The sequence below is a fragment of the Rana temporaria genome, chromosome 3 (assembly GCF_905171775.1).
Source record: "Rana temporaria chromosome 3, aRanTem1.1, whole genome shotgun sequence".
Taxonomy (NCBI): domain Eukaryota; kingdom Metazoa; phylum Chordata; class Amphibia; order Anura; family Ranidae; genus Rana; species Rana temporaria.
This window is the reverse complement of record NC_053491.1, coordinates 88969399-88994418: the sequence shown is the minus strand read 5'-3', so window position 1 is coordinate 88994418 and position 25020 is coordinate 88969399. Positions and strand designations below refer to the sequence as shown.

Below are 25020 nucleotides of genomic sequence, written 5' to 3'. Positions count from 1 at the left end.
ATGCACAGCTCTCTCTCTAGCCTCATACACACGATCGGACTTCCATCTGACTTTTCCGTGGATTTTGGTCCAAATGGGCGTTGGCCGTGAACTTGTTCTGCATACACATGCCAGGACGTTTTCAGCCAACATTCACCAAATCACGTGGTTTTTCAGCTCTTTACCGCCACCCTTTGGGCAACTTCTGCTATTGTTGTCTGATCTTTAGCATTGGTTCTGAGCATGCGTGTTTGTACTTTGGACTTTAGTCCGATGGAACTTGTGTACACACGATCGGATAATCCTCCATCGGACATTTGTTGCCGAAAAGTTTGAGAGCATTCACAGCAAACATTTGTCAAATGAAAAACCGAAAACAATTGTCCGATGGAGCATACAGACGGTTGGATTGTCCGATAAAACAGGTCCGTCGGACATTTGTTGTCAAAAAGTCCGATCCTGTGTATGGGCCTTAAAGCCTCGTACACACGATCGGATTATCAAACGAGAATTGTGTGATGGCAGGCTGTTTGTATGCTCCATCGGACAAATGTCGGATTTTCTGCGGACAAATGTGGCATCGCGTTCTTTAAAATTGTCTGCCAACTATTGTGTGTTGTTGGATTATTGTCCGTCAGACAAAACTCGAAAGTACAAATGTGCATGTTAAGAAGCAATTCTCACCATAACACTACATTAGCAGAAGTTGCCCAAAGGGTGGCGCTAAACGCTGAAAAACAACGCAGTTTCGTGTTTGGTGGCCGACAATTCTTTGCCGTTTGTATGCAATACAAGTTCCTGGCCAACGCCCATCGGACATAAGTCCTACGATTTGTCCGCAGAAAATCCGATCGTGTGTACCAGGCTTAACTCTTCTGAGAGTTTGCCAGGAAGGGAGGGGGGGATGAGTCATAAAAGGGCCAATGAGAGCTGCAGAGCTGGAGGTGTGTCTCTTTGTGAAGCCAGGAAGTGAACAGGCAGCAGCTTCAGCTGCCCACAGTTAAAATGACTGCAGCCAGACTCAGTGGAGGGAGATTTCTGCGGCATATCTGGCAAGTACAGAATCACAGTACAGTGGAACCTCAGACTGCGAGTAACGCGGTTAACGAGCGTTTCACAATACGAGCGCTGTATTTTTACAAATCCTGACTCGGTTTGCGAGTGTTGTTTCGCAAAACAAGCAGGATTCAAGCCACAGGGCCGGATTCAGATACATTGGTCCATGGGTGCTCAACCTGTGGCTCTCCAGCTGTTGCAAAACTACAATTCCCATAATGCCTCAGCCTTTGGGAGACATGCTTGTACCTGTCAGCGGCTTGCAATGCCTCATGGGAATTGTAGTTCCGCAACAGCTGGAGAGCCACAGGTTGAGCACCCATGCATTGGTGTATCTTTCCGGGTGGCGTAACGTATCTAAGATAAGTTACGCCGCTGTAACTTTGGGCGCAGGTTCCGTATGCAGAAAGAACTTGCGCCCTTAGTTACGGCGGCGTAACGTATGTGTGGCGGCGTAAGCCTGCCTAATTCAAATGGGGATGTTGTGGGCGTGTTTTATTTAAATTTAAGATGACCCCGCGTATTTTACGTTTTTTGTGAACTGCGCATGCGCCGTCCGTGAAATATCCCAGTGTGCATTGCTCCAAAGTACGCCGCAAGGACGTATTGGATTCGACGTGAACGTAAATGATGAACGACTTACGCAAACGACGTAAAATTTTCAAAACTGGGCGCGGGAACGACGTCCATACTTAACATTAGCTACGCCTCATATAGCAGGGGTAACTGAACGCTGAAAAAAGCCTAACGTAAACGAAGTAAAAAAATGCGCCGGCGGGACGTACGTTTCTGAATCGGCGTAAATACCTAATTAGCATATTCCTTGCGTAACTATACGGAAGCGCCACCTAGCGGCAAGCGTAAATATGCAGCCTAAGATACGACGGTGTAAGACACTTACACCAGTCGGATCTTAGGGAAATCTATGCGTAACTGATTCTCTGAATCAGTCGCATAGATACGACGGCCCGCACTCAGAGATACCACGGCGTATCTGGATATACGCCGTCGTATCTTGTATCTGAATCCGGCCCACAGTGTGCAGTACCGCATTTGGCCTGAGGTGGGGGGGCGCCTGGAGCCAAGCGGAGACGATCAGAGCCGTTCGGAAAACCTTGGAAATACTCCATTCCCGAGCCTTTCTGAGGTTTTCCGTGCTGTCCTCTGGCCTTTCCAATCGTTTCCGTGGCTCTCCGGCGCCCCCCACCTCTGGCCACATGCGGTATTGCATGCCATTGAAGTCAATGCGGAACTATTATTTTCGTTTCCATTGACTTTTATGGGGAAACTCGCTTTGATATGCAAGTACTTTGGATTACGAGCATTCTTCTACGAATTATGCTTGTAATCCAAGGTTCCACTGTATATATATATATATATACATATATATAATAATATGCAAAGTGGTTGGAGGGCTGATCACGATGTAAACAGGAAGAGCCGTTGATGGCACTTCCTCACCCGCGTCTGACAGATGCGAGTAGAGGAGAGCCGATCGGCGGCTCTCCTGACAGGGGGGGTTCGCGCTGATTGTTTATCATCGCAGCCGCCCCTCGGATCGCCACATGGACCACCAGGGAAGGGCAAAAAAAAAAAAAAAGTGGGCAAAAAATAAAAATAAAAAGTCAGTGAAAAAAAAAAAAGCAGTAAAAAAAAAAAAAGATGCCAATCAGTGCCCACAAATGGGCACTGACTGGCAACATGGATAAATCAGTGCCACCCCACAGTGTCCATCAGTGCCACCTCACAGTGTCCATCAGTGCCACCCCACAGTGCCCATCTATGCCCAGTGCCCACCTATCAGTGCCCATCTGTGCCACCCATAATTATCCATCAGTGCCACCCATAAGTGCCGCCCATGAGTGCCCATCAGTGCCGCCCATGAGTGCCCATCAGTGCCGCCCATGAGTGCCGCCCATGAGTGCCCATCAGTGATGCCTAAAAGTGCCCATCAGTGCCACATATGTGTGCCCATTAGTGCCGCCTATGAGTGCCCATCAGTGCCGCATGCCAGCGCCGCCAATCAGTGCCACCTCATCTGTGCCCATCAGTACTACCTCATCAATGTCCATCAGTGCCATCTCATCTGTGCCCATCAGTGCCGCCATATCAGTGCCCGTAATTGAAAGAGAAAACTTACTTTTTTACAAAAAAAATAACAGAAAAAAATAAAAACTTAATTTTTTTTCAAAATTTTCTGTCTTTTTTTAGTTGTTGCGCAAAAAATAATAATCGCAGAGGTGATCAAATACCACCAAAAGAAAGCTCTATTTGTGGGGAAAAAGGACGCCAATTTTGTTTGGGTACAGTGTAGCATGACCGCGCAATTGTCATTCAAAGTGCGACAGCGCTGAAAGCTAAAAATTGGCTTGGGCGGGAAGGTGCGTAAGTGCCCTGTATGGAAGTGGTTAAAGTAAGTACCAGTGGCTGTGCCATCATCTTTGAACTGCTGACCAAACATCTCTATGAAACCATACCCTTCCGGTCAATTCCATTACATCGATAATGATGCCAGAACAATTTATAGGCTATGAGTTCTATTTCTATGACTCAACATCTCACAAGAAATGCATATATGTGAGACATTATTGGAGCCTCTGTAGCTACCAAAGAGCTTCGTAGGTTAAAACAAAGCTATTCAATCCACATCTAAAGATTTAACATCATTTAAAATGAATAATTGCCTCTTGTTTCTGGATCACCATATAAAACATCCTTCAGATAATTGGCCACAAGCCTCTAGATGAGTATGTTTATAGCTAAAATATAGATGCAACCTGCTCTTGTGTAACCGTCAGCTCTGTATATTGCTTAGCAACATAAAACCATATGATTGTCATTGACTTGTTCCAGACAGAAGGTAACACAGCAGTTATAAATATATCTCTATCTGCAGTTTAAGGGTGGTGCAAAGAGGCAGTGTGCGACGTCAGTATACATCTCACATCATAAAAGGCATCAGCTGAGGATAGCGAGAATAACTGCTATAGGCTAAAGTATTAGATCTGCATTCTGGCAGATTCACAGGACTGCCAATGGCAAAGCATAGATAGTGCACACATCATGCCTTTCATATTAGGAAAGCAAGATCAAGAGAAGCAGGAGAGAGGCACAGTAAGGAGCCACTACCTTGTACAGGGGGATTCTGCCTCTGGGGCTTCTGTGTTACTGGATCAAAAAACAGCAGGTTAGCATAAAATTATCTTAAAATAAAGAGAAATGTCATTTTTAAACATGCACCTGTACTTAAAGTGTTTGTTAACCCCCCAAAAAATATATACAGATTCTGGTCCCTTAAAGCAGATTGTATAGCATAGTGCTTGTGCTGTGTAATCTGACCACTCTAAACTGTAAAAAAAAAAAAACCCGAACCTGGCACTTCCTGTATGCCCTCTCTGCGCTGACCACGAAAATTAGGGCTGCTCTGCTCTGACCACCGTGGTCAAGGTATGTCCCGCCATCATACATATCTGTCCTCTCAGCTCTCCTCTCTCCCCCCTCAGCCCCTCCTTCCTGCCATCTCCCTCCGTGTCTGTCTCCGGCCCCACCCCCCACCGCTATTCTTGTAAAATTAAAACGTTAAATTGTCACTGCCAGCATCTCTATTGGAAGAAAAAAAACCGGAACCTGGCACTTCCTGTATGCCCTCTCTGTGCTGACCACGAAAATCAGGGCTGCTCCGCCCTGACCACCATGGTTAAAGTATGTCCATCTGGTAAGATAGCACAGGGGGCTAATGCTCCTTTGCAGCAGTCTGTGATTGCCTGTGCCCCAAGGGTTGCAGGTTCGATCCCGGCAGGTATATAGCCCCTTTCATCCTTCCGAGGTTGGTAAAATGAGTACCATTGAGTTGGGTAATAATGACAACCATTATCAGCGCTTAGACACAGCGGCATCGCTGTAATTGGCGCTATATAAGTGTAAACATTATTATTATTATATGTATCTGTCCTCTCAGCTCTCCTCTCTCCCCCCTCAGCCCCTCCTTCCTGCCTGTCATCTCCCTCCGTGTCTGTCTCCGGCCCGGCCCTGCCCCCCACCGCTATTCTTGTAAAATAAAAACGTTAAATTGTCACTGCCAGCCTCTCTATTGGAAAAAAAAAAAAAAACTGAACCTGGCACTTCCTCTATGCCCTCTCTGTGCTGACCACGAAAATCAGGGCTGTTCCGCCCTGACCACCATGGTTAAAGTATGTCCCTCTGTCATATGTATCTGTCCTCTCAGCTCTCCTCTCTCCCCCCTCAGCCCTTCCTTCCTGCCTGTCATCTCCCTCTGTGTCTGTCTCCGGCCCCGCCCCACCACTATTCTTGTAAAATAAAAACGTTAAATTGTCACTGCCAGCCTCTCTATTAGAAAAAAAAAAACCTGAACCTGGCACTTCCTCTATGCCCTCTCTGTGCCGACCACGAAAATCAGGGCTGCTCCGCCCTGACCACCATGGTTAAAGTATGTCCCTCTGTCATATGTATCTGTCCTCTCAGCTCTCCTCTCTCCCCCCTCAGCACCTCCTTCCTTACTGTCATCATCCTCTGTGTCTGTCTCCAGCCCCGCCCCACCCCCCACCGCTATTCTTGTAAAATAAAAACGTTAAATTGTCACTGCCAGCCTCTCAATTAGAGGCTGGCATAGCACACTGTCAGTAGTTTTCAAAAACGAGCATTCTAAATACCAAATTTGAGCTGTCTTCAGGCCGGTCACGTGACTCACGGCCGCTTTACAGCTACGATACATTGCTAGTTTTTGAAAATTACTGACATAGTGTGCTATGCCAGCCTCTAATAGAAGGGCTGGCGTAGTCTTAAATTTAGGGTTAACAAACCCTTTAAGGCCTCAGCGATCAGAACTAAAAATAGCCACTAATTACTGTATAAATGTCACTGGCAGGGAAGGGGTTAACACTAGGCGGCGATCAAGGGGTTAAGTGTTCCCTAGGGAGGTGTTTCTAACTGTGGGGGGAGTGTACTCACTAGAGGAGGAGAGAGATCGCTGTTCCTGATCACGAAGAACAGGAGATCTCTCTCTACTCTCTAGTTCAAGAGCTGAGTGATCAGTGGTCATGTGACTGCTCAGGTTCTCGGCCTTGGAGCTTTTTTCTTCCTGCCTCTAAACGCCCCTGCATGGAAATTTAGCGGTCCTAAGTCCCTCCACTCGTACACTATTAAAACCTCATATGGTACATTTTAGGATGTAGCACTCTATCTCTTTGTTCTCCTTTCTTTCCCTTTTATCTCTCGCTATCCAAATTTCTTGTTTTTCCCCATCTCTTTCCAGCCATCTTTTTTTTTTCTCTTATTCTTTCTCTCCCTTTTTCTTTCTTCCTCCCCTATTTTCCTCTCCCTTCCATGCATTCTCTATTTGTATTCCTCCTCTTACTCCTTGGTAGGGGGGGGGGGGTGGTTGTGAGTGGCAATGCTTGGGGGTTGTTCTGATCACCCTTAGGTACTCTTGATCATGGTCATCTGCTCATCCGAGAACTGTAGTGGGGACTTTTAGTGGCAACTAGAATCACAGGTAGTGTTACCCACTGTCTCTGACTTTGTGGTTTCTCGTAGCAGTGACACCTATGCAGAAATCAGGAGATAGGGTCTCCTCCAGCCCCTCCCACCTCACAAGTCAGTGGACCTCTGTGCTGTGCTGTGCTCCACCCCCCACATCTCCCACCCCATCCACCTTCATTTGGTATAAAATCTGAAAGCGGTGCTCCACCCAAAAGGGGAAGTTCCGCTTTAAGCACTCCTCCCCCTCCTATGCCACATTTGGCATGTCATTTTTTGAGGGGGGGGGGTTACCTAGTTTTGACAGGTAACCGCTCCCTCTTTATGCTCGGATTACCTAGGCAATCTGAGGGAAAGTTCTCCTCTCCCCCTCCCTCCCTGCAATCTTCTGGGACATGTCACAGGTTCCAGAAGATTGCCCGACCATTCAGGAGGCACACCCGGCTGGGAAGCCGCAAGCTGTCACAACTTGTAATGCCGGCGCCAGGGAGAGGAGAGGGAGAGAACCGAGGGTTCAGGTGGCCGCATCGCTGGATCCTGGGACATGTGAGTGAGTGTTTATTAAAAGTCAGCTGCTACACTTTTTGTAAAATGACTGGAGCTCCACTTTAAGGCTCCATGCACACTGGAGCTCATAAACTGATGTTTTTTGGAGTTTGGGCTTTTTTTTAAAAGCCAATAAACTCCACTCTATGTTATCCCATGTGTCCATGTGCATATGGATGTTTATCATCAGTGGAGTTTATGGGCTGTTTTCTGAATGCCCTAAAATCACGTTGGGCTGTTTTCTGACCACAAAAAATGCCAAACGCTCATAAACATCAATAAACGCTTAAAAACGTGGCTCTCCAGCATTTAACGTTTTTGATCCATTGAAAAAAAAAGGAAAAATAAACCACTAAAAAAACGCTATTGCAAAAACTTTAAAAAATGTTGAAATACTCACTGCAAAGCTACTGGCGTTTTTATAACATTATTTTAGCGTCCAGTGTGCATGGAGCCTAAAGAATTATTTCCCTGCAACCACATTGGACACCACTGAAGATATAGATATTGTGTATATATAGCATGTACAGGTTCTTACCTATATTCTTTATCAGCACCGCAGGGAACTCTATTCATGTTGGCTGCAGATATGACTCGCTGCACAATAACGTGATCACTGTGATATTTCCCAGACAATGACAGTTTCTCTGTGATCTCATTCATGCCAGTGAGTTTACCTACATTACAAGAAGGGAGCGTTACTCACAATGTATGCTACTGTACTATGTTCAAGCAAACAAATACAGCAGCACTGTGTTCATTTCACTCAAGCATACATAGATGACTATTGCAGAAAACCCCCATTCGAATGATACATTTTCAGTGACAGATTAGGAAATAGATACATGATGTATTTATTTTTGCACAAATTGCATCCTAGGCAATCCATTGCAGTGTATGTTAAAGTGGGGTCCCACCCAAAAGTGGAACTGTCACTTATCTGATTACCCCCCCCCCCCTCCAGTGCCACATTTGGCACCTTTCGGGGGAAGTAAAGGGGACCCCACTGTCAGAATACAATAGCACAGCGGAGAGGATTCCTCTATCCATCTCACTTGGTTGGGGGAAATCCGTATTTTTTTTACAATCAGTCCATGGACCGGTCTGAAAAAAAAAAGAGATGCATCTATGGGCAGCCTATGGCTGTTTTTTGGTACAATCATTTTTATTATAAATAAGTATTAAATCTTGACAAACATTCCCCCGCGCAGGGGTGCAGTTCAGTGAGCATGACAATCAAACAACTTTTATAGGTACTAACTGGCTACTGGGCGACCTTATGGGGTAACCCAAAGGTCCCTATAAATCCCCAGAGCCTATGGCTGGTTTCATATGGGTGTTCTCCGTAGTCTGCAGAGGATCTCCCTGTTGAGCAGGCGGATGACAGCCCTGCTGTTCTCTATGGGGCTGTCAGATGGAAACAGACCTCCTGTCCGTTTCAATCTGAGTGTTATCTGTTCCGCGTTTTTGATGGACAAGATCGGATCAGATGCCAGCGGATGTCAGAAGACACAACCGCTGCTCCATAGAGAGCTATGGATGGTCCGATCAGGTCCGTCTGAAAAACTGACAGGTGGACCTGATTGGACAGCTGGCATGAAACCAGGTACATTTTTGTACATGCATTTCGACAATGCCGAATTATCTTTTTATTGAGAAGAAACCAACACGCTATATAACAATTGCAAGATGTAATTCTGAACATATTAAAATACTGTTTGATTGTTGAGTGTTTAAAGTGTCTGTATAAAAATTATGTCAACTCTCTTTCTTCCACTCCTTTGTCTTTAATCTGCCTGTCTCTTTGTTGTCTATAATCTCCTCTCCCACGCTCGCCATCACTCACCCTGTTCCCTCTTGAACTCATTCTCACTCATGAACATAGGCTCCATTAGTTCCCCTACAGGTGGCTGGATGGACACGTAGAATTGGCGGGTGTGGGAGCTGCAAAGAAAGCGCATCATATTATTCATGTTTCCACATGATCACCAGAGACATAACAGTATGTAATACAGTTTCTCTATAAATGCTTTTAGGAACCTAAAACAAAAATCTGCAAATCTGCGTATGTAATAAATAATGTACCAACCAGAGCTGGAAATTTGCAGCCTGAGTAGAATCACAGAAATCAATGCCCATTATTACAGTGGTGCTATCTCCAGCAGGCAGAGATTCTGTGGGAAGAAAAAAAACATTATAGAAAGACAGAGATTAAATCATCAAGCTAAAATATTATTTATAACAAGTGTAGTAGTGCTAAAGAATATGAACACATATAGCTGGATTCACGTAGGGCGGCGTATGTTTCAGCTGGCGTAGCGTATCGTATTTACGCTACGCCGCTGTAAGTCAGAGAGGCAAGTGCTGTATTCACAGAGCACTTGCCTCCTAAGTTACGGCGGCGTAGCGTAAATGGGCCAGCGTAAGCGTGCCTAATTTAAATTGTGAAGAGGTGGGCGTGTTTTATGTAAATAAACCATGACCCCACGTAAATGACGTTTTGAACGAACGTCGCATGCGCCGTCCGTGGACGTATCCCAGTGCGCATTCTCCAAATTACGCCGCAAGGACTTACGCAAACGACGTAAACATTTCCAAATTCGACGCGGGAACGACGTCCATACTTAACATTGGCTAGGCCAGCTTTTTGTTCGACTAACTTTACGCCGGAAAACGCCTTACGTAAACGGCGTATCCTTACTGCGACGGGCAAGCGTTTGTTCGTGAATAGGCGTATCTCGCTGATTTAGGCATTCTAGGCGTAAATTCACGCCCCTAGCGGCCGGCCTAAGTAGAAAGCTAAGATACGACGGAGCAGGCCGTCGTATCTTAGCTAGATTTAAGTGTATCTCATTTTGAGAATACACTTAAAGATACAACGGCTTAGATTCAGAGTTACAACGCCGTATCTACTGATACGCCGGCGTAACACTACCTGAATCTGGCTAATATGATTTTATTACGAAAAGCGGTATAAAACACAAAATCAAAAATGTAATATATTGCAGCTTAGCAATCATGAGATGTGGTGGCTGCATTGGTTTTCTTTTTAGGCATTTTGTCCCTCTGATTTCACCTGGTGATGGGCTTTACTGATTACTTGAATGTGTAGCATGTGTAGCATTCGGCCGCCAACCGATCACTACAAGTTAGGTCAACTTTGCAGTGAGCGCGAAGTATCACGGCCACGGCGTGAAGAAGCTCACATTCTGCAGAGTAAGCAATTTCAGTATAGGAGAGAGCCTGTACAATCGGGCAAGAGTTAGTAACTTTTTTAGAGTAAATTTAGGGTCGGAGATCAGGTTTAAGTTACATTCCCCCATTCTCATCAGTACCAGTAAAGCCACCATTTACCTATCTCCTTGAACTCTTTTATCCTCATGCCAGATTGCAGCTTGGGTTCATTGATATGGATATTGCGAACATCACTCTCAGAGTTGTTATATATTTGCATCTGTACAGACACCATGCGAGGATCAGGCGTAAAAGGCTGGCGACTGAATATGTATTCCACAGACAGACCCTCCCCTGTCATGCGATGCAGCAGCTCAAAGGTCCGCACAGAAGAGAACATTGGACTAATTACCTAGCAAGAAAAATATGCAAAAGATTAAGATCATGAATTAATATATATATATCATTTTTTAATTGCTTAAATAATATAAGACTACACTCACTGTGGGAGACAGAGAAGTATCTGTTAAAGACAAACCCTCCAGATCAGTCACCAGGCTGGAAGATACAATGTTTCCTGATGTTACCACTGGAGCAGACGGGGAAGAGACTGTAAAAAATGGAAAACACTGATAGTAATTCTTGTTTTTCTACATCTTTTTGCAAAAGCAGTATAGTGAACATAAAAAAAAAAAAAACTAGCCCAGATCAGTTATAAATAAAAAGAGCAGCATTTGCTAGAATATTCACATTTAATCCAGTGCTGTCTCCAGCAGAAAGTCTGCTTCTCTGTTAGATGGTCATTCTCTACCGGGTCACAGTCAACGTCATGCAACCCACTTCTTGCCCCCATCTCCTAAGGTCTATTATTACAATGACCTGAGCTCACAGTATTGCTGCTCTGAACAGTGCATACCTGTCATTAAAGCGGAGTTCCGGCCACAATTTCACTTTTTAAATATAAATACCCCTGTAATACACAAGCTTAATGTATTCTAGTAAAGTTAGTCTGTAAACTAAGGTCCTTTTTGTTAGGTTGTTACAGCATTTAGACACTTTATAAAATAGAAATTGACTGGGGCCATCTTAAGTGTGGGCATCATGAAGCCAGACTGTATGACTTCCTGGATTTCAGCCTTGGAGATCTCGCACATGCTTAGTGCTGCACAAGCAGTGTCAGATCAGGTTTCAGCACCTGTGCTGTCCAAGTCACATGATTCTTCGAGACTGGGGAGTGCACAGACTCCTGGAAAGTTACACCCACTACATTCCCAGGAGTCTGTGTGGTGTAGGTTAGGAAGCATTAAGCACCTGGGTGCAGGAAGTGGGAAGATTAACTATTCTGCCTAGCAACAACACTTTGAAGGCATCTAAAAAAAAAAAGATTTTTTCGTAAAGGACTAATGACATTTTTTTAAAACTACTGATGTATTGTTATATTTATGGGTGGAACTCCACTTTAAATGATTGATTTTTAGTATATCAATAAGAATTGCCCACCTCCACTGCTGGAAAGAAGAGAAAATGACTTGTGATGTCACTGCATTGGCCAGAATACTACTGGAATGAAAGCCGAACTCCATGTTTATTGTCCCTCCAAATAGTTTGTGTGAGCCAAGCTAGTCCAAATAATCTATTTACTGCACAAAACAGATTTGGGCGGAGTGCTGCAAAGTCATTCACAGGATGCTTTGTATTCAATTAATGTCAATCAGACAGTTTTGTGTCCATTTATAGAATACAAAGCTTTCTGTGAATGGCTGAGCTGCACTCAGGGCTGGGAAAAAATGGATTTGATTTAAAAATCGAGTTGGTGGGTTAAATCGATTCATATTTTCAAAAAATCGATTTGTTAAATTATTTTTCCCCAGGACCGGCGCTGACACCGCGCCAGTCCTGAGGAGCTGCGGGCAGGAGTTTTTAAGCAAGGCCGCAGCTTCAGGCTAGTAAAAAAAAAAAAAATCGCAGATTTTTTTATGGGAAACAATCGCCCAGTTCTAGCACAACCCGATTATATTTTGTTCTGGGTGTGGGACGGGAATTCTCTGTCCCACTGTCAGAACATAGTGCTACAGTCAAGGAAAACAGGTGTATAGGCGCTGCAAACTTCCCACATAAAAGCTTTGCCCGATGCTCAGACCTTGTGGCTGCTTACACCTCCAATGTACTAGAATAAAGAAAAGGAACAGTCAATGAAGTTCTACTATATGCAACTTAGCCATGCAGTGAAAGCCCAAAGCAGATCTTCGGAGTGGGTTCCCTCCCCTACCCCTTTGTTTAATTTGGTTGCTAGAGCTGCTTATATTGGGATTTATATCACAATGTTACAATATGCTGCTGCAAAGCTTTCTGACTAAACACTCGTTGCGGATGAGGGCCAAGTGGGAGGGAGAAGTGGGCCCGATGGATGGTGAGCAGTGGGAGGAGGAGCTACAGGCGGTACCAGTCTGCTCTCTGAATGTCTCCCATAAAGTGTCGCAATTGTATTTACTGTTCAGGGTGTATTACACCCCCCATAGGCTGTTTGCTATGGGGCTAAGGCCCACCCCACTCTGCACCAGGTGTAAAAGGGACCACGGTGACTTGATCCACCTACTGTGGAGATGCCCGAAGGCTTCACCCATATTGGAAAGGGGGTGGTGGACACCATTAACAGGGTGTTCCAGGTCTCATTGCCTACAGATCCAAAACAATGTTTACTCCTTATATTGGAAGAGCTAGGATGGGGAGAGGGCACTAGAGTGGCAGAAATTAGGTCTCTGTTTTTGGCTCGCAAGCTTATAATGTCTCATTGAATATCAGAGGAGCATCCTAGTCTGAAGGAATGGATTAATACAATGGGGCATATGCTCCGGAAGGAGAAAGTGATATACCAACAAAGGGGTTGCGCCCAGAAGTTTGAGAAGCTTTGGGGGCCGTGGCTTGATGTACCGGGCTTGGCACCGGTGGATCTGGTCACTGGCAGATTGCTAGGTCTCGGTACTTGAACAGGATGTTTGTAATGCGATTGGGTCTCATCTGTGGGATCTGGTAGCACTTCAAGGTGGGAGGTGGAGGTTGGGCAAAGCCGGGAATGGCTAATGACTTGTGCGTAGGTGGTGCAGTTTTTTGGGTCATTTTGTTTGAATTTTGTATCAGACTGTTTATGTAGCTTCGATGTATGTTTTTTACTTGTGCTTCAATAAACTTTTTTTCTGGATAAAAAAAAAAAGAATAAAGAAAAGGAATGGTCGGCACTCAGGATGAAGTCATGATTAAGGACTAACGTCCGAAACGCGTAGGCTGTTTTACAGCTTTGTACATGCATTTAATAAAGAAATACTATTTTGGATGTCATCAAGAGTGCCGACCATCTCTTTCCTTTACTATAATGCTACTTGTGCCGAAAGCGTCTGCCTGTCCTTGTTATATTATTCATGATACAATAAAGATCACAGATGTTATATCCAGCAGTGCCGGCTCTTCCTTCAGTACAACCAAAAACGTAAATGTATTTATTGGGATTTTATGTGATAGACCGACATAAAGTGGCACATTTTCAAGTGGAAGAAAAATGATAAATAATTTTCATTTTCTTTACAAATAAATATGTGAAAAGTGTGTCATGCATTTGTATTCAGCCCCCTAAGTCAATACTTTCTAGAACCACCTTTCACTGCAATTACAGCTGCAAGTCTTTTGGGTATGTCTGTACCAGCTTTGCACATCTAGAGAGTGGCATTTTTGCTCAAGCTTTGTCAGATTGGATGGAGAGCTTCTGTGACCAGCAATTTTCAAGTCTTTACCAAGTGAAGACAAAAATGGTGTGGGACTTATGTACTGTGCAGGGTCTAATTAATACAGATGCCAAAAACACTTAAAAAGTAAACAAATCTTTATTTTCCATATACAAATGGTTACATTTAAAAATGTTAAATACAACTAGTTAAAACCACAGTTACTATAAAACTGTCTAGGATGTGCTGGTCCTGGTTGGAGAGTCGAGCAAAGTTTCCTACGCGTTTTGCGGGAAATCCCGCTTCATAAGGGCCTTAGATCGAAGCAGAATTTTGTACATATACTGCAATGATATACAAGCATATTATTATTAATAAACAATATATGTAAACATTAACAAATGATTTTATTATTACCAACGAACATTAAATATTAAAAACTTTGGATCAACTGAGTCACATTATTTTAAACATCTTATGTCATAGTATCTTAGTAAACCTTGTTACATGCACCACAGCACATCGTGGGCAGAGAAGGTGGGTGAGGAGGATATCTCAAATGGAATATGAATTTAAACTACCGTATTTTTCTCTCTATAAGACACACCTGACCATAAGACGCACCTAGGTTTTAGAGGAGGAAAACAAGAAAAAAATATTCTGAACCAAATGGTGTACAAAAATATTTGCTATGGACATGGACAGGGGCTGCGGATATGGACAGGGGCTGCGGACAGGGACAAGGGCTGCGGACATGGACAGGGGCTGCAGATATGGACAGGGACAGGGATTGCGGACATGGACAGGAAAAGGGACTGCGGACATGGACAGGAACAGGGACTGCGGACAGGAACAGGGACTGCGGACATGGACAGGGGCTGCGGACATAGTGAGCATCCGTCTTCTAATACATTTGCCGTTCAGGGCTTACATGTTATGTGAGCATACAGTGAATGTCCTGGGCGGTCCCCATTTACCTGGGCTCGGCTTAGTTTCCTCGGGCGGGAGGGGTGGGTCCCTGCACAGCTGGGCTCGAATATGCTGCACAGGAAGAGGGGCAGTCCCTGCTCAGCTGGGCTCGGCCATACTCGGGGGGGAAAGGGGTCGGTCCCTGCTCAGTTCACTTCGGCTGTGCTCTTCCACGCTCAGCTCACTTCGGCTGTTCTCGACTATCAAGACCGACCGCCCGAGCATAGCCAAGAACAGCCGAAGTGAGCTGAGCAGGGAAGAGCACAGCCGAATGTGAACTGAGCGGGGACCGCCCCCTTCCCCCCCGAGTATGGCCGAGCCCAGCTGAGCATGGACCGCCCCTCCTCCTGTGCAGCATATCCGAGCCCAGCTGAGCCGGGACCCACCCCTCCCGCCCGAGGAAACTAAGCCGAGCCCAGGTAAATGGGGACCGCCCAGGACATTCACTGTATGCGGCATAATAGGGGACTCTGTGTGGCCTTCGGAACATGTAAGGGGGGCTTTTTTTTTGTGCGGGGGGGGCGGCTTTCTTGCAGTGGCCGGGGGGAGTTACCAGTGGTGGCGGGGGGTGGTTCCGGCAGTGACAGGGGGGTGTTGCCAGCGTATATTCGGACTATAAGACGCAGACACATTTTCACCCATATTTTTTTGGAGAGAAAAGTGCGTCTTATGGTCCGAAAAATACGGTATGTTTTAATATCTACTAGAGGTCGACCGATATGGGTTTTTCTCTGGCCGATGCCAATGCCGATATTTAGAAATCGCAGCGGCCGATAGCCGATTTATGATGCCGATTTTTTTGGGCCGATATGTTAGGTCGATTTTTCAGGCGCTTTTGGGCTAAACAATAAAGTTAGCCCATATTTTGTTTTTCGTCCAAAATGTTTCATTACCTGTTTTTGTGTATTACATTTTGTATATATATATATATATATATATATATATATATATATATATATATATATATATATATATATATATATATATATATAATGTAATACACAAAAACAGGTAATGAAAACTTTTGGACGAAAAAAAAAATATGGGCTAACTTTACTGTTATTTTTTATTTTATTTGTTAGAGTATATTTTTTCCCCAAAAAAGTGTTTGAAAGACTGCTGCGCAAATACCGTGTAACATTAAATATTGCAGCAATCGCTATTTTATTTCCTAGGGTCTCTGCTAAAAAAAAATATATAATGTTTGGGGGTTCCAAGTAATTTTCTAGCAGAAAATACAGGATTTTTACTTGTAAGCAAAAAGTGTCAAAAAAGATTTAGCCTTTAAATGATTAAACTGATAACTCTCCTACACGGAGTTCAGTTCATTGATAAGTAGCAACATTGTATATCTTTTCTCAAAACTTGGCAGTCTGCCCAGGAGAGTGAAGTCTTCTACGGCAAACTTCAGGCAACTTGCATTGACTTCTATTACAGAAGCTTTTTGCAAGTCGCGGTGCTGAAGTTTAAATCGGCTTTTTTAAAGCACAAATCGGCCGATGCCGATTAATTAAAAAACGCCAAATATCGGCCGATATATCGGCCAGCCGATATATCGGTCGACCTCTAATATCTACATCTATACCCCAAAGCATATAGGGAACCACACAGAGACAACTACTAATTCATCTGTGTAATTTTTGTCAATTCTCAATTGGATTTAGGTCTGGGCTTTGACTGAGCCATTCTAACACATGAATATTCTTTGATCTAAACTATTCCATTGTAGCTCTGGCTGTATGTTTAGGGTTGTTGTCCTGCTGGAAGGTGAACCTCTGCCCCAGTCCCAAGTCTTTTGCAAACTCTAATGCTGCGTACACACGGTCGGAATTTCCGACAACAAATGTTTAATGTGAGCTTGTTGTCGGAAAATCCGACCGTGTGTATGCTCCATCGGACATTTGCTGTCGGAATTTTGACGACAAATGTTTAAGAGCTGGTTCTCAATTTTTCCGACAACAAAAGTTCTTTTTGGAAATTCCGATCGTCTGTAGCCAATTCCGACGCATGCTCGAAATCATTGAACTTAACTTTTCTCGGCTCGTCGTAGTGTTGTACATGACCGCGTTTTTGACGTTCGGAATTTCCGGCAACATTTGTGTGACCGTGTGTATGCAAGACAAGTTTGAGCGAACAATCCATCAGAAAAAAAAAATCCACGGTTTTGATGTCAGAATGTCCGATCGTGTGAACACGGCATTACAGGTTTTCTTCTAAGATTGTCCTGTATTTGGCCTCATTAATTTTTCCATCAACTCTGACCAGCTTCCCTGTCCCTGCTGAAGAAGAAAAACATCCCCACAACATGATGCTGCCACCACCATGTTTCACGGTGGGGATGGTGTGTTCAGGGTGATGTGCAGTGTTAGTTTTTAGCCACACAAAGCTTTTAGGCCAAAAAGTTCAAATATGGTCTCATCTGACCAGAGCACCTTCTTCCACATGTTTGCCGTGTCCTCCACATGACTTCTCGCAAAATTAAAATGGGAATTCTTATGGCTTTCTTTCAACAATGACTTTTTTCTTGCCACTCTTTCATAGGCCAGATTTGTGAAGTGCACGACTAATAGTTGTCCTGTGGACAGATTCTCCCACTTGAGCTGTGGATCTCTGCAGCTGCTCCAGCATTACCATGGGCCTCTTGGCTGCTTCTCTGATCAATGCTCTCCTTGCCCAGCCTGTCAGTTTAGGTGGACCGCCATGTCTTGGTAGGTTTGCAGTTGTGCCATACTCTTGAACAGCAGATTGAACAGTGCTCCGGGAGATGTTCAAAGCTTGGTACATATTTTTAAAACCTAACCCTGCTCTAAACTTCTTCAACTTTATCCCTGACTATTAAAACCATTTATCATTTTCCTTCCACTTCACAATTATGTGCCACTTTGTGTTGGTCTATCACATAAAATCAAAACAAATAACATTTACGTTTTTGGTTGTAACATGCTAAAATTTGGAAAATTTCAAGGGTATGAATACTTTTTCAAGGCATTGTATATACTGTATATAAAAGATGACAAATCAGCGCAAAATGACAAATAACCCAAATGAAAGCTGCTGAACACCAGGGTCAAATTTCAGATCCCTCAAATAAATATAAAACAGATGGTGCAGCGCTAAAAGGACAAGTCCATATTATAAAGCACCCTCCGTGGGATCTTCAGTGCAAATAATGGAACATGCAGAGATCTTCGTGATATGTGTAACACCTCCACCAATATGAATCAAATGGCCGCTCACCTCACAGCATGGACCCCACAATGAAAAAGGGTCAAAACAGCCTTCCCTTACAGGTATGATAGGTGATGTGATGAATCCAAATCCTTTTTAGATAAGAAGCAATGTCACAGACGATGAGAACCTCTCAGTATGGCATAGATCATGTAATACAAGTAACAATATCATAGTGCTCTCCGGAATGAAAGATCATTTAATGAGTAAAAACAGTGAAAAACTGTGGGGTCCATGCTGCGAGGTGAGCGGCCATTTGATTCATATTGGTGGAGGTGTTACAAGTAACACGAGGATCTCTGCATGTTCCATTATTTGCACTGAAGGTCCCACGGAGGGTGCTTTATTGTTTTATATTATGGACTTGTGCTTTTAGCGCTGCACCATCTGTTTTATATATACTATATGTACCTGTATACTGTATGTCCGAATGCTACATACAGAACGCCCAGCAAGTGCACTTGTTAGTACAGTAAATAGTTATTTGGGCCAGCTTAGCCTAAACAACCTATTTAAAAGGAACATAAGCATGAGTTAGGCTTTAAGGTATGTGTAAAGTGTTTTATTTCATGCAGGGGTGGATCTTTATAAAATAGTAAAGATGAGCTTTAAGTGCGCGATACACTGTTATTTTACATAAGAGATTATTACTTGTGATAGCTAATGGCTAGTCCACTCAAATCCCCTTTAAAAGAGAAGTATGTTTTTTTTTCCCTAAACATACTTACCTCGGTGGATGCAGCATCAGACCGATACGGTATCTGTCCCCCGGCGTCTCTGTACTGAGAACCGAGCCACCGAACACCGCCGATGGCTCGGTTCTTACTCCTCTCCGAGCAGAGCGATGCTGACTAGCAGTCAGCATCGCTTCTGCTCTTCTTAGCGCTCATTGGAGGGCTGAGCCGTGGAGGGGCGCTGAGACTGCCATGAATCAAGGCAGCTGGCGGATCCAGACTAGAAAGTCGTGATGACGTGCTGCGCCGACTGATGGCAGTGACGTCAGCGGAGGGTGGACTTCAGGCTGCTCTCCACTGAAAATGGGTCACAAGAGTGCAAAACGAATTGCACTCCTGTGACCCAGAGGAAAAGCCCAGCCTAAAAAGCTCAGGCTGGACTTCTCCTTTAAGTGAACAGTAGGCTCAATGGCCCCGCTAGAGTCCGGAACCTACAGGATAAAGACTTGCTCCAGAAGAAAGAATAATAATTAACACCAAGGTATAAGTATAGATACATAGTTAGATTCAGGTAGCTTTACGCCGACGTAACTCTGAATCTACGCCGTCCTAAATTTAAGCGTATTCTGGAAACCAGATACGCTTAAATTAGGCTAAGATACGAGCGGCGTAAGTCTCCTACGCCGTCGTATCTTAGGGTGCAATATTCATGCTGGCCGCTAGGTGTCGCTTCCGTTGAGTTTGGCGTAGAATATGCAAATGACTAGATACGCCGATTCAGAAACGTACGTGCGCCCGGCCCATTTTTTTTACGTCGTTTACGTACGGCTCTTTCCGGTGTAAAGTTAGTCAAACAAATAGCTGGCTTAGTCAATGTTAAGTATGGCCGTCGTTCCCGCCTCGAAATTTGAAATTTTTACGTCGTTTGCGTAAGTCGTCCGTGAATGGGGCTGGACGTAATTTACGTTCACGTCGAAACCAATACGTCCTTGCGGCGTACTTTGGAGCAATGCACACTGGGATATGTACACGGACGGCGCATCACGTCGGGTCACCAATCATTTACATAAAACACGCCCCCCTCATTTGAATTAGGCGCGCTTACGCCGGCCCCATTTACGCTACGCCGCCGTAACTTAGGAGGCAAGTACTTTGTGAATACAGCACTTGCCTCTCTGACTTACGGCGGCGTAGCGTAAATACGATACGCTATGCCGCCGTAAAAATGCGCGCATCTACCTGAATCCAGCTAACAGTATTTTATTTTTGTGAATATGGTTTGCCAGCAAAAAAAGATTTTTTCATGGCAAGTTAGGTATAAAATAGAACAGCAAAGTTGCACTTACAGTCATCCAGATCTAGCAATGACATCTCCTTGGTTTGCTTGGGCTGTTTTGATACTGGCTTAGTAGCTGTTGGCTATGAAGGACAAGAAATAATCAGTAAAGTAAGAAAAAAACGCACCTTTTTTAGATGATCAGATACATTATGCCCGATAACGAGGATATTTTAGATTACATGTAATCTCTTGAACACGGTTATATATGGTTTCTATTTATATGGGCTCAAAAAGAAAATAGGTTATCTGAGCCCTAATATTTTTGACAAACTTCACATACAGTAAGTCACCCCATATTGCTAAATCTAAAATGCATTGAAAAGCAAGAAAATACATCACAATGTGCCAAAACCAAGTAGAAGCTTTAAAAATATGTTTAAAAGCATGTGTCATGAAATAATAATCTACAAGTGGGCCATAACAATTACATAGTTATTAAAAAAGCAAATGGTTCAGAACAGGAATATATTGGGGCTGCACAACTAATTTCAGTTGGATGTGCTCTACTAGTACAGATATATGATATATTAAGATGCTCACAGTTTTCTTCCTTTTAGGTTCAGGTGTGGGTTCCTCTTTCTCCTCCTCTTCATCATCATCTTCTTCTGATGAAGATTCACTCTCAGACTGACTGCTCTCAGAGCTGCTGCCCTCAGAGGCTGACTTCTGGCTGCTTTTTGTAGGTGTTTTCTTCCCTTTTGTTGTCACTTTCTGGTCCCTATCACTTTCATCACTGTCAAGTTTAAGAAAGGAATTACTGAATTCTATGTCTTATAATTAACTATACTATTATGTCAAAATAGATCTTATAGTTTATGAAAAAATCACAAGGGGTAATTATTTTGAAAGATAATTTTATTTTAAAGCTGAACTCCAACTTACTTTCCATTAGAACTGAATGGGATGATCAATCCCAGCATAAATCAAAACTGTACTATGTTGCACTGTTATCTACAGATCCCCTGATATTCTGGCTTTAGTTGTGGCTTTGTATCATGTGACACTCTGTATAGCCTGCTATAGACCACATTCCTTTCCATTGCCACATCTTGCAGCAGCTAGAGCCTAAAATACGCCCCTTTGTAATCTTTCAGATTGTGCAAATGATGTAACTGACTTCACAGCTCTGATGGTGGGTGGGATGGATAACATCCTAATTATTATTCAATCTCACCCAGTCACATGTACAGGAAGAGTACAAACCTCCCAAGTCCCACCTCACAGATCACAGCATTATTCAAAAAGAATAGCTCGCTGTGCTGATTCTTGGGCCCCGTACACACGACCGGACCGATCCGCTAGGATTGATCCGCGGATCAGTTCCAGCAGATAGATCAAGTCGTGTGTACGGCCTAGCGGACATTTCCCAGCGGATAAAAATCCAGCCGACGGATTCCCAGCGGATAAAAATTTCTTAGCATGCCAAGAAATCTATCCGCTGGAATCCTGTCCAGCGGACTGATCCGGTCGTCTGTACAGACTCACCGGATCAGTCCGTCCGCTCCCATCCCTCGCATGCGTCGTAATGATTCGACAAATGCGTGGAAGTATTTACCTTCCAGAGTCGCGCACGTCGCCACGTCATTGGCGCGGCCACGTCACTGCGGATGTATTCTGCGGGGATTTCGATCTGATGGTGTGTACAGCCATCAGATCCAAATCCGCCAGAGGATTTATCCGCTGGAAACGGTCTGGCGGACCGTTTCCAGCGGATATCCTCTCGTGTGTACAAGGCCTTAGAGGGATTGAATAGACAGCCCTGGTTCACACTTGCACCACATAAAAGTCACGTGACTTCCAGCACGACTATCTTTACTGTGCAACTTTGAAGGATCAGTGTTATTTTTAACCCTCACCTCTCCTCCATGGTCATTCATGCAGGTTGCCATGCATTTAGAAACACGCAGATACGAACCCAGCCTAAATGACACTGTGGGAGCAATGCGTGTTTGGTGGGCGTAGCCATGCATTTTCTGTGTGGGTTGTGTGAGGAAGCATGCATGAGTGCCCTCTTAGCAAGCGGCAGTGGGGCAAGAGGAGGATCGGGGCTGTTCTGTACAAAACCATTATGCCGCGTACACACGATCGGTCAAACCGATGACAACGGTCTGATGGACCGTTTTCATCAGACCAAACCGATCGTGTGTAGGCCCCATTGGTTATTTATCCATCGGTTAAGAAAATTCAATCTTGTTTTAAATTTAACCGATGGATACCTAGCCGATGGACCGATCGTGTGTACGCGGCATTACACAGAGCATTGAAGTATGACATGTTTGTTATTTAAAAAAAATTAAAAATTGTCTTGAGAATCACTTTAATTTTCTGACTAAAGTGCCACTTTCTGTTTGTTCCTTCTTCACTGCACAGAGGAATGGAGTGTGGGCGGGAAAAACACAATTGCATTCCTCTCCTTTCACCATCCACATGAAGGCCCAGAAACACCCACAGTAACCCTTAGACCCGCCCACATCAACTCCCACAGCTGCTACAAGTGACTCCCATAGCCCACCCTGAAACTACAGAGGCTCAAAGGATGATGGGACATGTAGTATGAAGACCGAAACAGGAAAACTTTGAAATTCAGCCAGGAGGAGGAGTGACATCACAGACACAGAAACTTGCTTTATACAGCTAAATGAGGTACATTACACACAAACCGACACTGGGATTGTGATTCATTTACAATCACAATGCATCTGTTTTGGGGAGGAAAGGCTGGAGTTCTTCTTTAAATTAAATTGACAACATTGTTTTAATAGAAATGTCAGTATCCTTCCAAACAGAAAAACGATTTCGTCAGCCAGTTAAAGAGGTTGTAACCCTAAAGAAAAAGGGCTGGCTGGTCCTGCCTTTTCCTGTCTTCCCCTCTGTAAACTGACCACGTTTATAATGGCTGCTGATCTCTGATAGCGTGGTAAGTTTATGTGCCTCCGTCATTCCAGCTTTCTCTTTTAGCATCTCTGTTTCCCCCCTCCCTCTCTGCCTGTCAGCTCCATAACCTGTGTGTGAGCCGATTCCCCCTTCCCTATCATATCTGTGTAATTCCATTCCCTGCAGCTGCTCCAGTGCTTGTAAGGTAAAGAAACGTGTATTAATTGCTTTGATCCACTCTGTTTTAGGTCCCTGTTCAGTACATTGTGTGTGTTCCTAAAATCATAATGCTAAATACCTTATTTGCAGAGCCCTGCTGTGCAGACATGTGACCTCCCTCTGCTAGCTTCCATTTATCAGAGGGGAATCTCAGCCCCTCCCAGTATACCCACTTACTCTGGAAGGAAGTAAAGGTAGGTCACATGACAGGACAGAAGGACTCTCTAAATAAGGTGTTTATAATGTTAAATACCTTATTTAGAGAGTCCTTCTGTCCTGTCATGTGACCTACCTTTACTTCCTTCCAGAGAGAATCAAAGTAATTAATACATGTGACGTTACAACAATATCTGTCAGGATATCCCCAGAGAATCGCTTTGTGCTCTTTAGGGTAACCCAGTGTTATTTCTAATTATAGACTATCATAAATACTCAGTAGTCTTTTATTTGCTGCAAAGAGTTGTGGTAACAAGAATGCCTCGTACACACGATCGGATTTCCATCGGACAAATCCGTGGAATTTTGTCCGAAGGGCGTTGGCCGTGAACTTGGTATGCATACAGACGGCAGCCAACATACACAAGTTTTTTCAGCTCTTTAGCGCCACCCTTTAGGCAACTTCTGCTAATGTTGTGCTATGGTTAGCATTGGTTCGGAGCATGCGTGTTTGTACTTTGTTTTTTTTTCCAACGGACATGTGTACACACGATCGGATAATCCGACAAGACACATTTGTTGTCAGACAGTTTTAAAGCATTCTATAAAACATTTGTTGTCGGAAAATCCGACAACAATTGTCCGATGAAGCGTACAAAGGTCGGATTATCCGACAAAACCCTGCCATCAAACATTTGTTGTTGTAAAATCTGATCGTGTGTATGGGCCTTTACTCACACATGTGCTTAAATAAAAATATAATAGTGTGAAGGGCGTATCTTACATACGCTGCACCCGGCGCAGATGTATGTGGATCTGCCCCACAAACTGCACCATTTACATTGTCTTTACCAGCATAGCCCCTTCAGACACCATCTACCTACAGTGGGTATAGAAAAGATTTGCCCACCTTTAAAATAATCCCATTTTGTTGTTTAGCCAGCCTGAAATGAAGAAAGACACAGTTTTTTTTTATCCAGCTGTATTTATTAGTGCAACTTATAACATCCAAGGGAAATATATAACACCACCATGTCAGAAAAAAAAAAATCAAAAACAGAATTACTGAGTTGGAAAAAGGATCACCCTCTTGTGTCAGTATTTTGTTGGACCACCTTTTGCCTTAATTACAGCCTTTAATCTGTTAGGATATGTCTCCACTAACTTTGCACAACTAAACTTTGTAATGTTTGCCCATTCTTCTTTGCAGAACTGCTTAAGTTCAGTTAAATTTGATGGGGAACTTTTGTGGACTGCGGTCTTCAAGTCATTCCACAGATTTTCAATGGGGTTTAAGTCTGGGCTCGGACTAAGCCATGCACGACATTCACTGTATGGTAATTATTGCTGTGTGCTTTGGGTCATTGTCACTTTGGAAGGTAAACCGTCTTCATATTGACAACTTTTTGGCAGAGAGCAGCAGATTTTCCTCTAGAATTTCATGGTATTTTGCCCCATCCATTGTTCTGCACAATAGTTGAAGGAGAAAAAGGTGAATGTCTTTGCATGGCCTAGTCAGAGCCCAGACTTAAACCCCATTGAAAATCTGTGGAACGACTTGAAGACTGCAGTCCACAAAGAGTCACCATCAAAT

The 25020-nt window shown here is 43.9% G+C and overlaps 1 protein-coding gene across 14 annotated transcripts in view; it reads right to left on the bottom strand.

The window, feature by feature from the left end:
• AP3B2 (adaptor related protein complex 3 subunit beta 2) overlaps window positions 1-25020 on the bottom strand; it is a 129038-nt gene that overhangs the window by 6997 nt on the left and 97021 nt on the right. For 10 of the 14 annotated variants that reach the window (XM_040342904.1, XM_040342905.1, XM_040342906.1 and 7 more), the window contains 8 exons: window positions 20718-20910; window positions 20185-20257; window positions 10755-10861; window positions 10432-10663; window positions 9167-9251; window positions 8924-9021; window positions 7616-7754; window positions 4165-4203 (listed from right to left, as the gene is read on the bottom strand). In XM_040342904.1, the coding sequence (XP_040198838.1) occupies window positions 4165-4203; window positions 7616-7754; window positions 8924-9021; window positions 9167-9251; window positions 10432-10663; window positions 10755-10861; window positions 20185-20257; window positions 20718-20910 (966 nt within the window). The remainder of the gene's footprint in view (window positions 1-4164; window positions 4204-7615; window positions 7755-8923; window positions 9022-9166; window positions 9252-10431; window positions 10664-10754; window positions 10862-20184; window positions 20258-20717; window positions 20911-25020) is intronic. The other 4 variants (XM_040342909.1, XM_040342908.1, XM_040342910.1 and 1 more) reach the window with 1 other exon arrangement.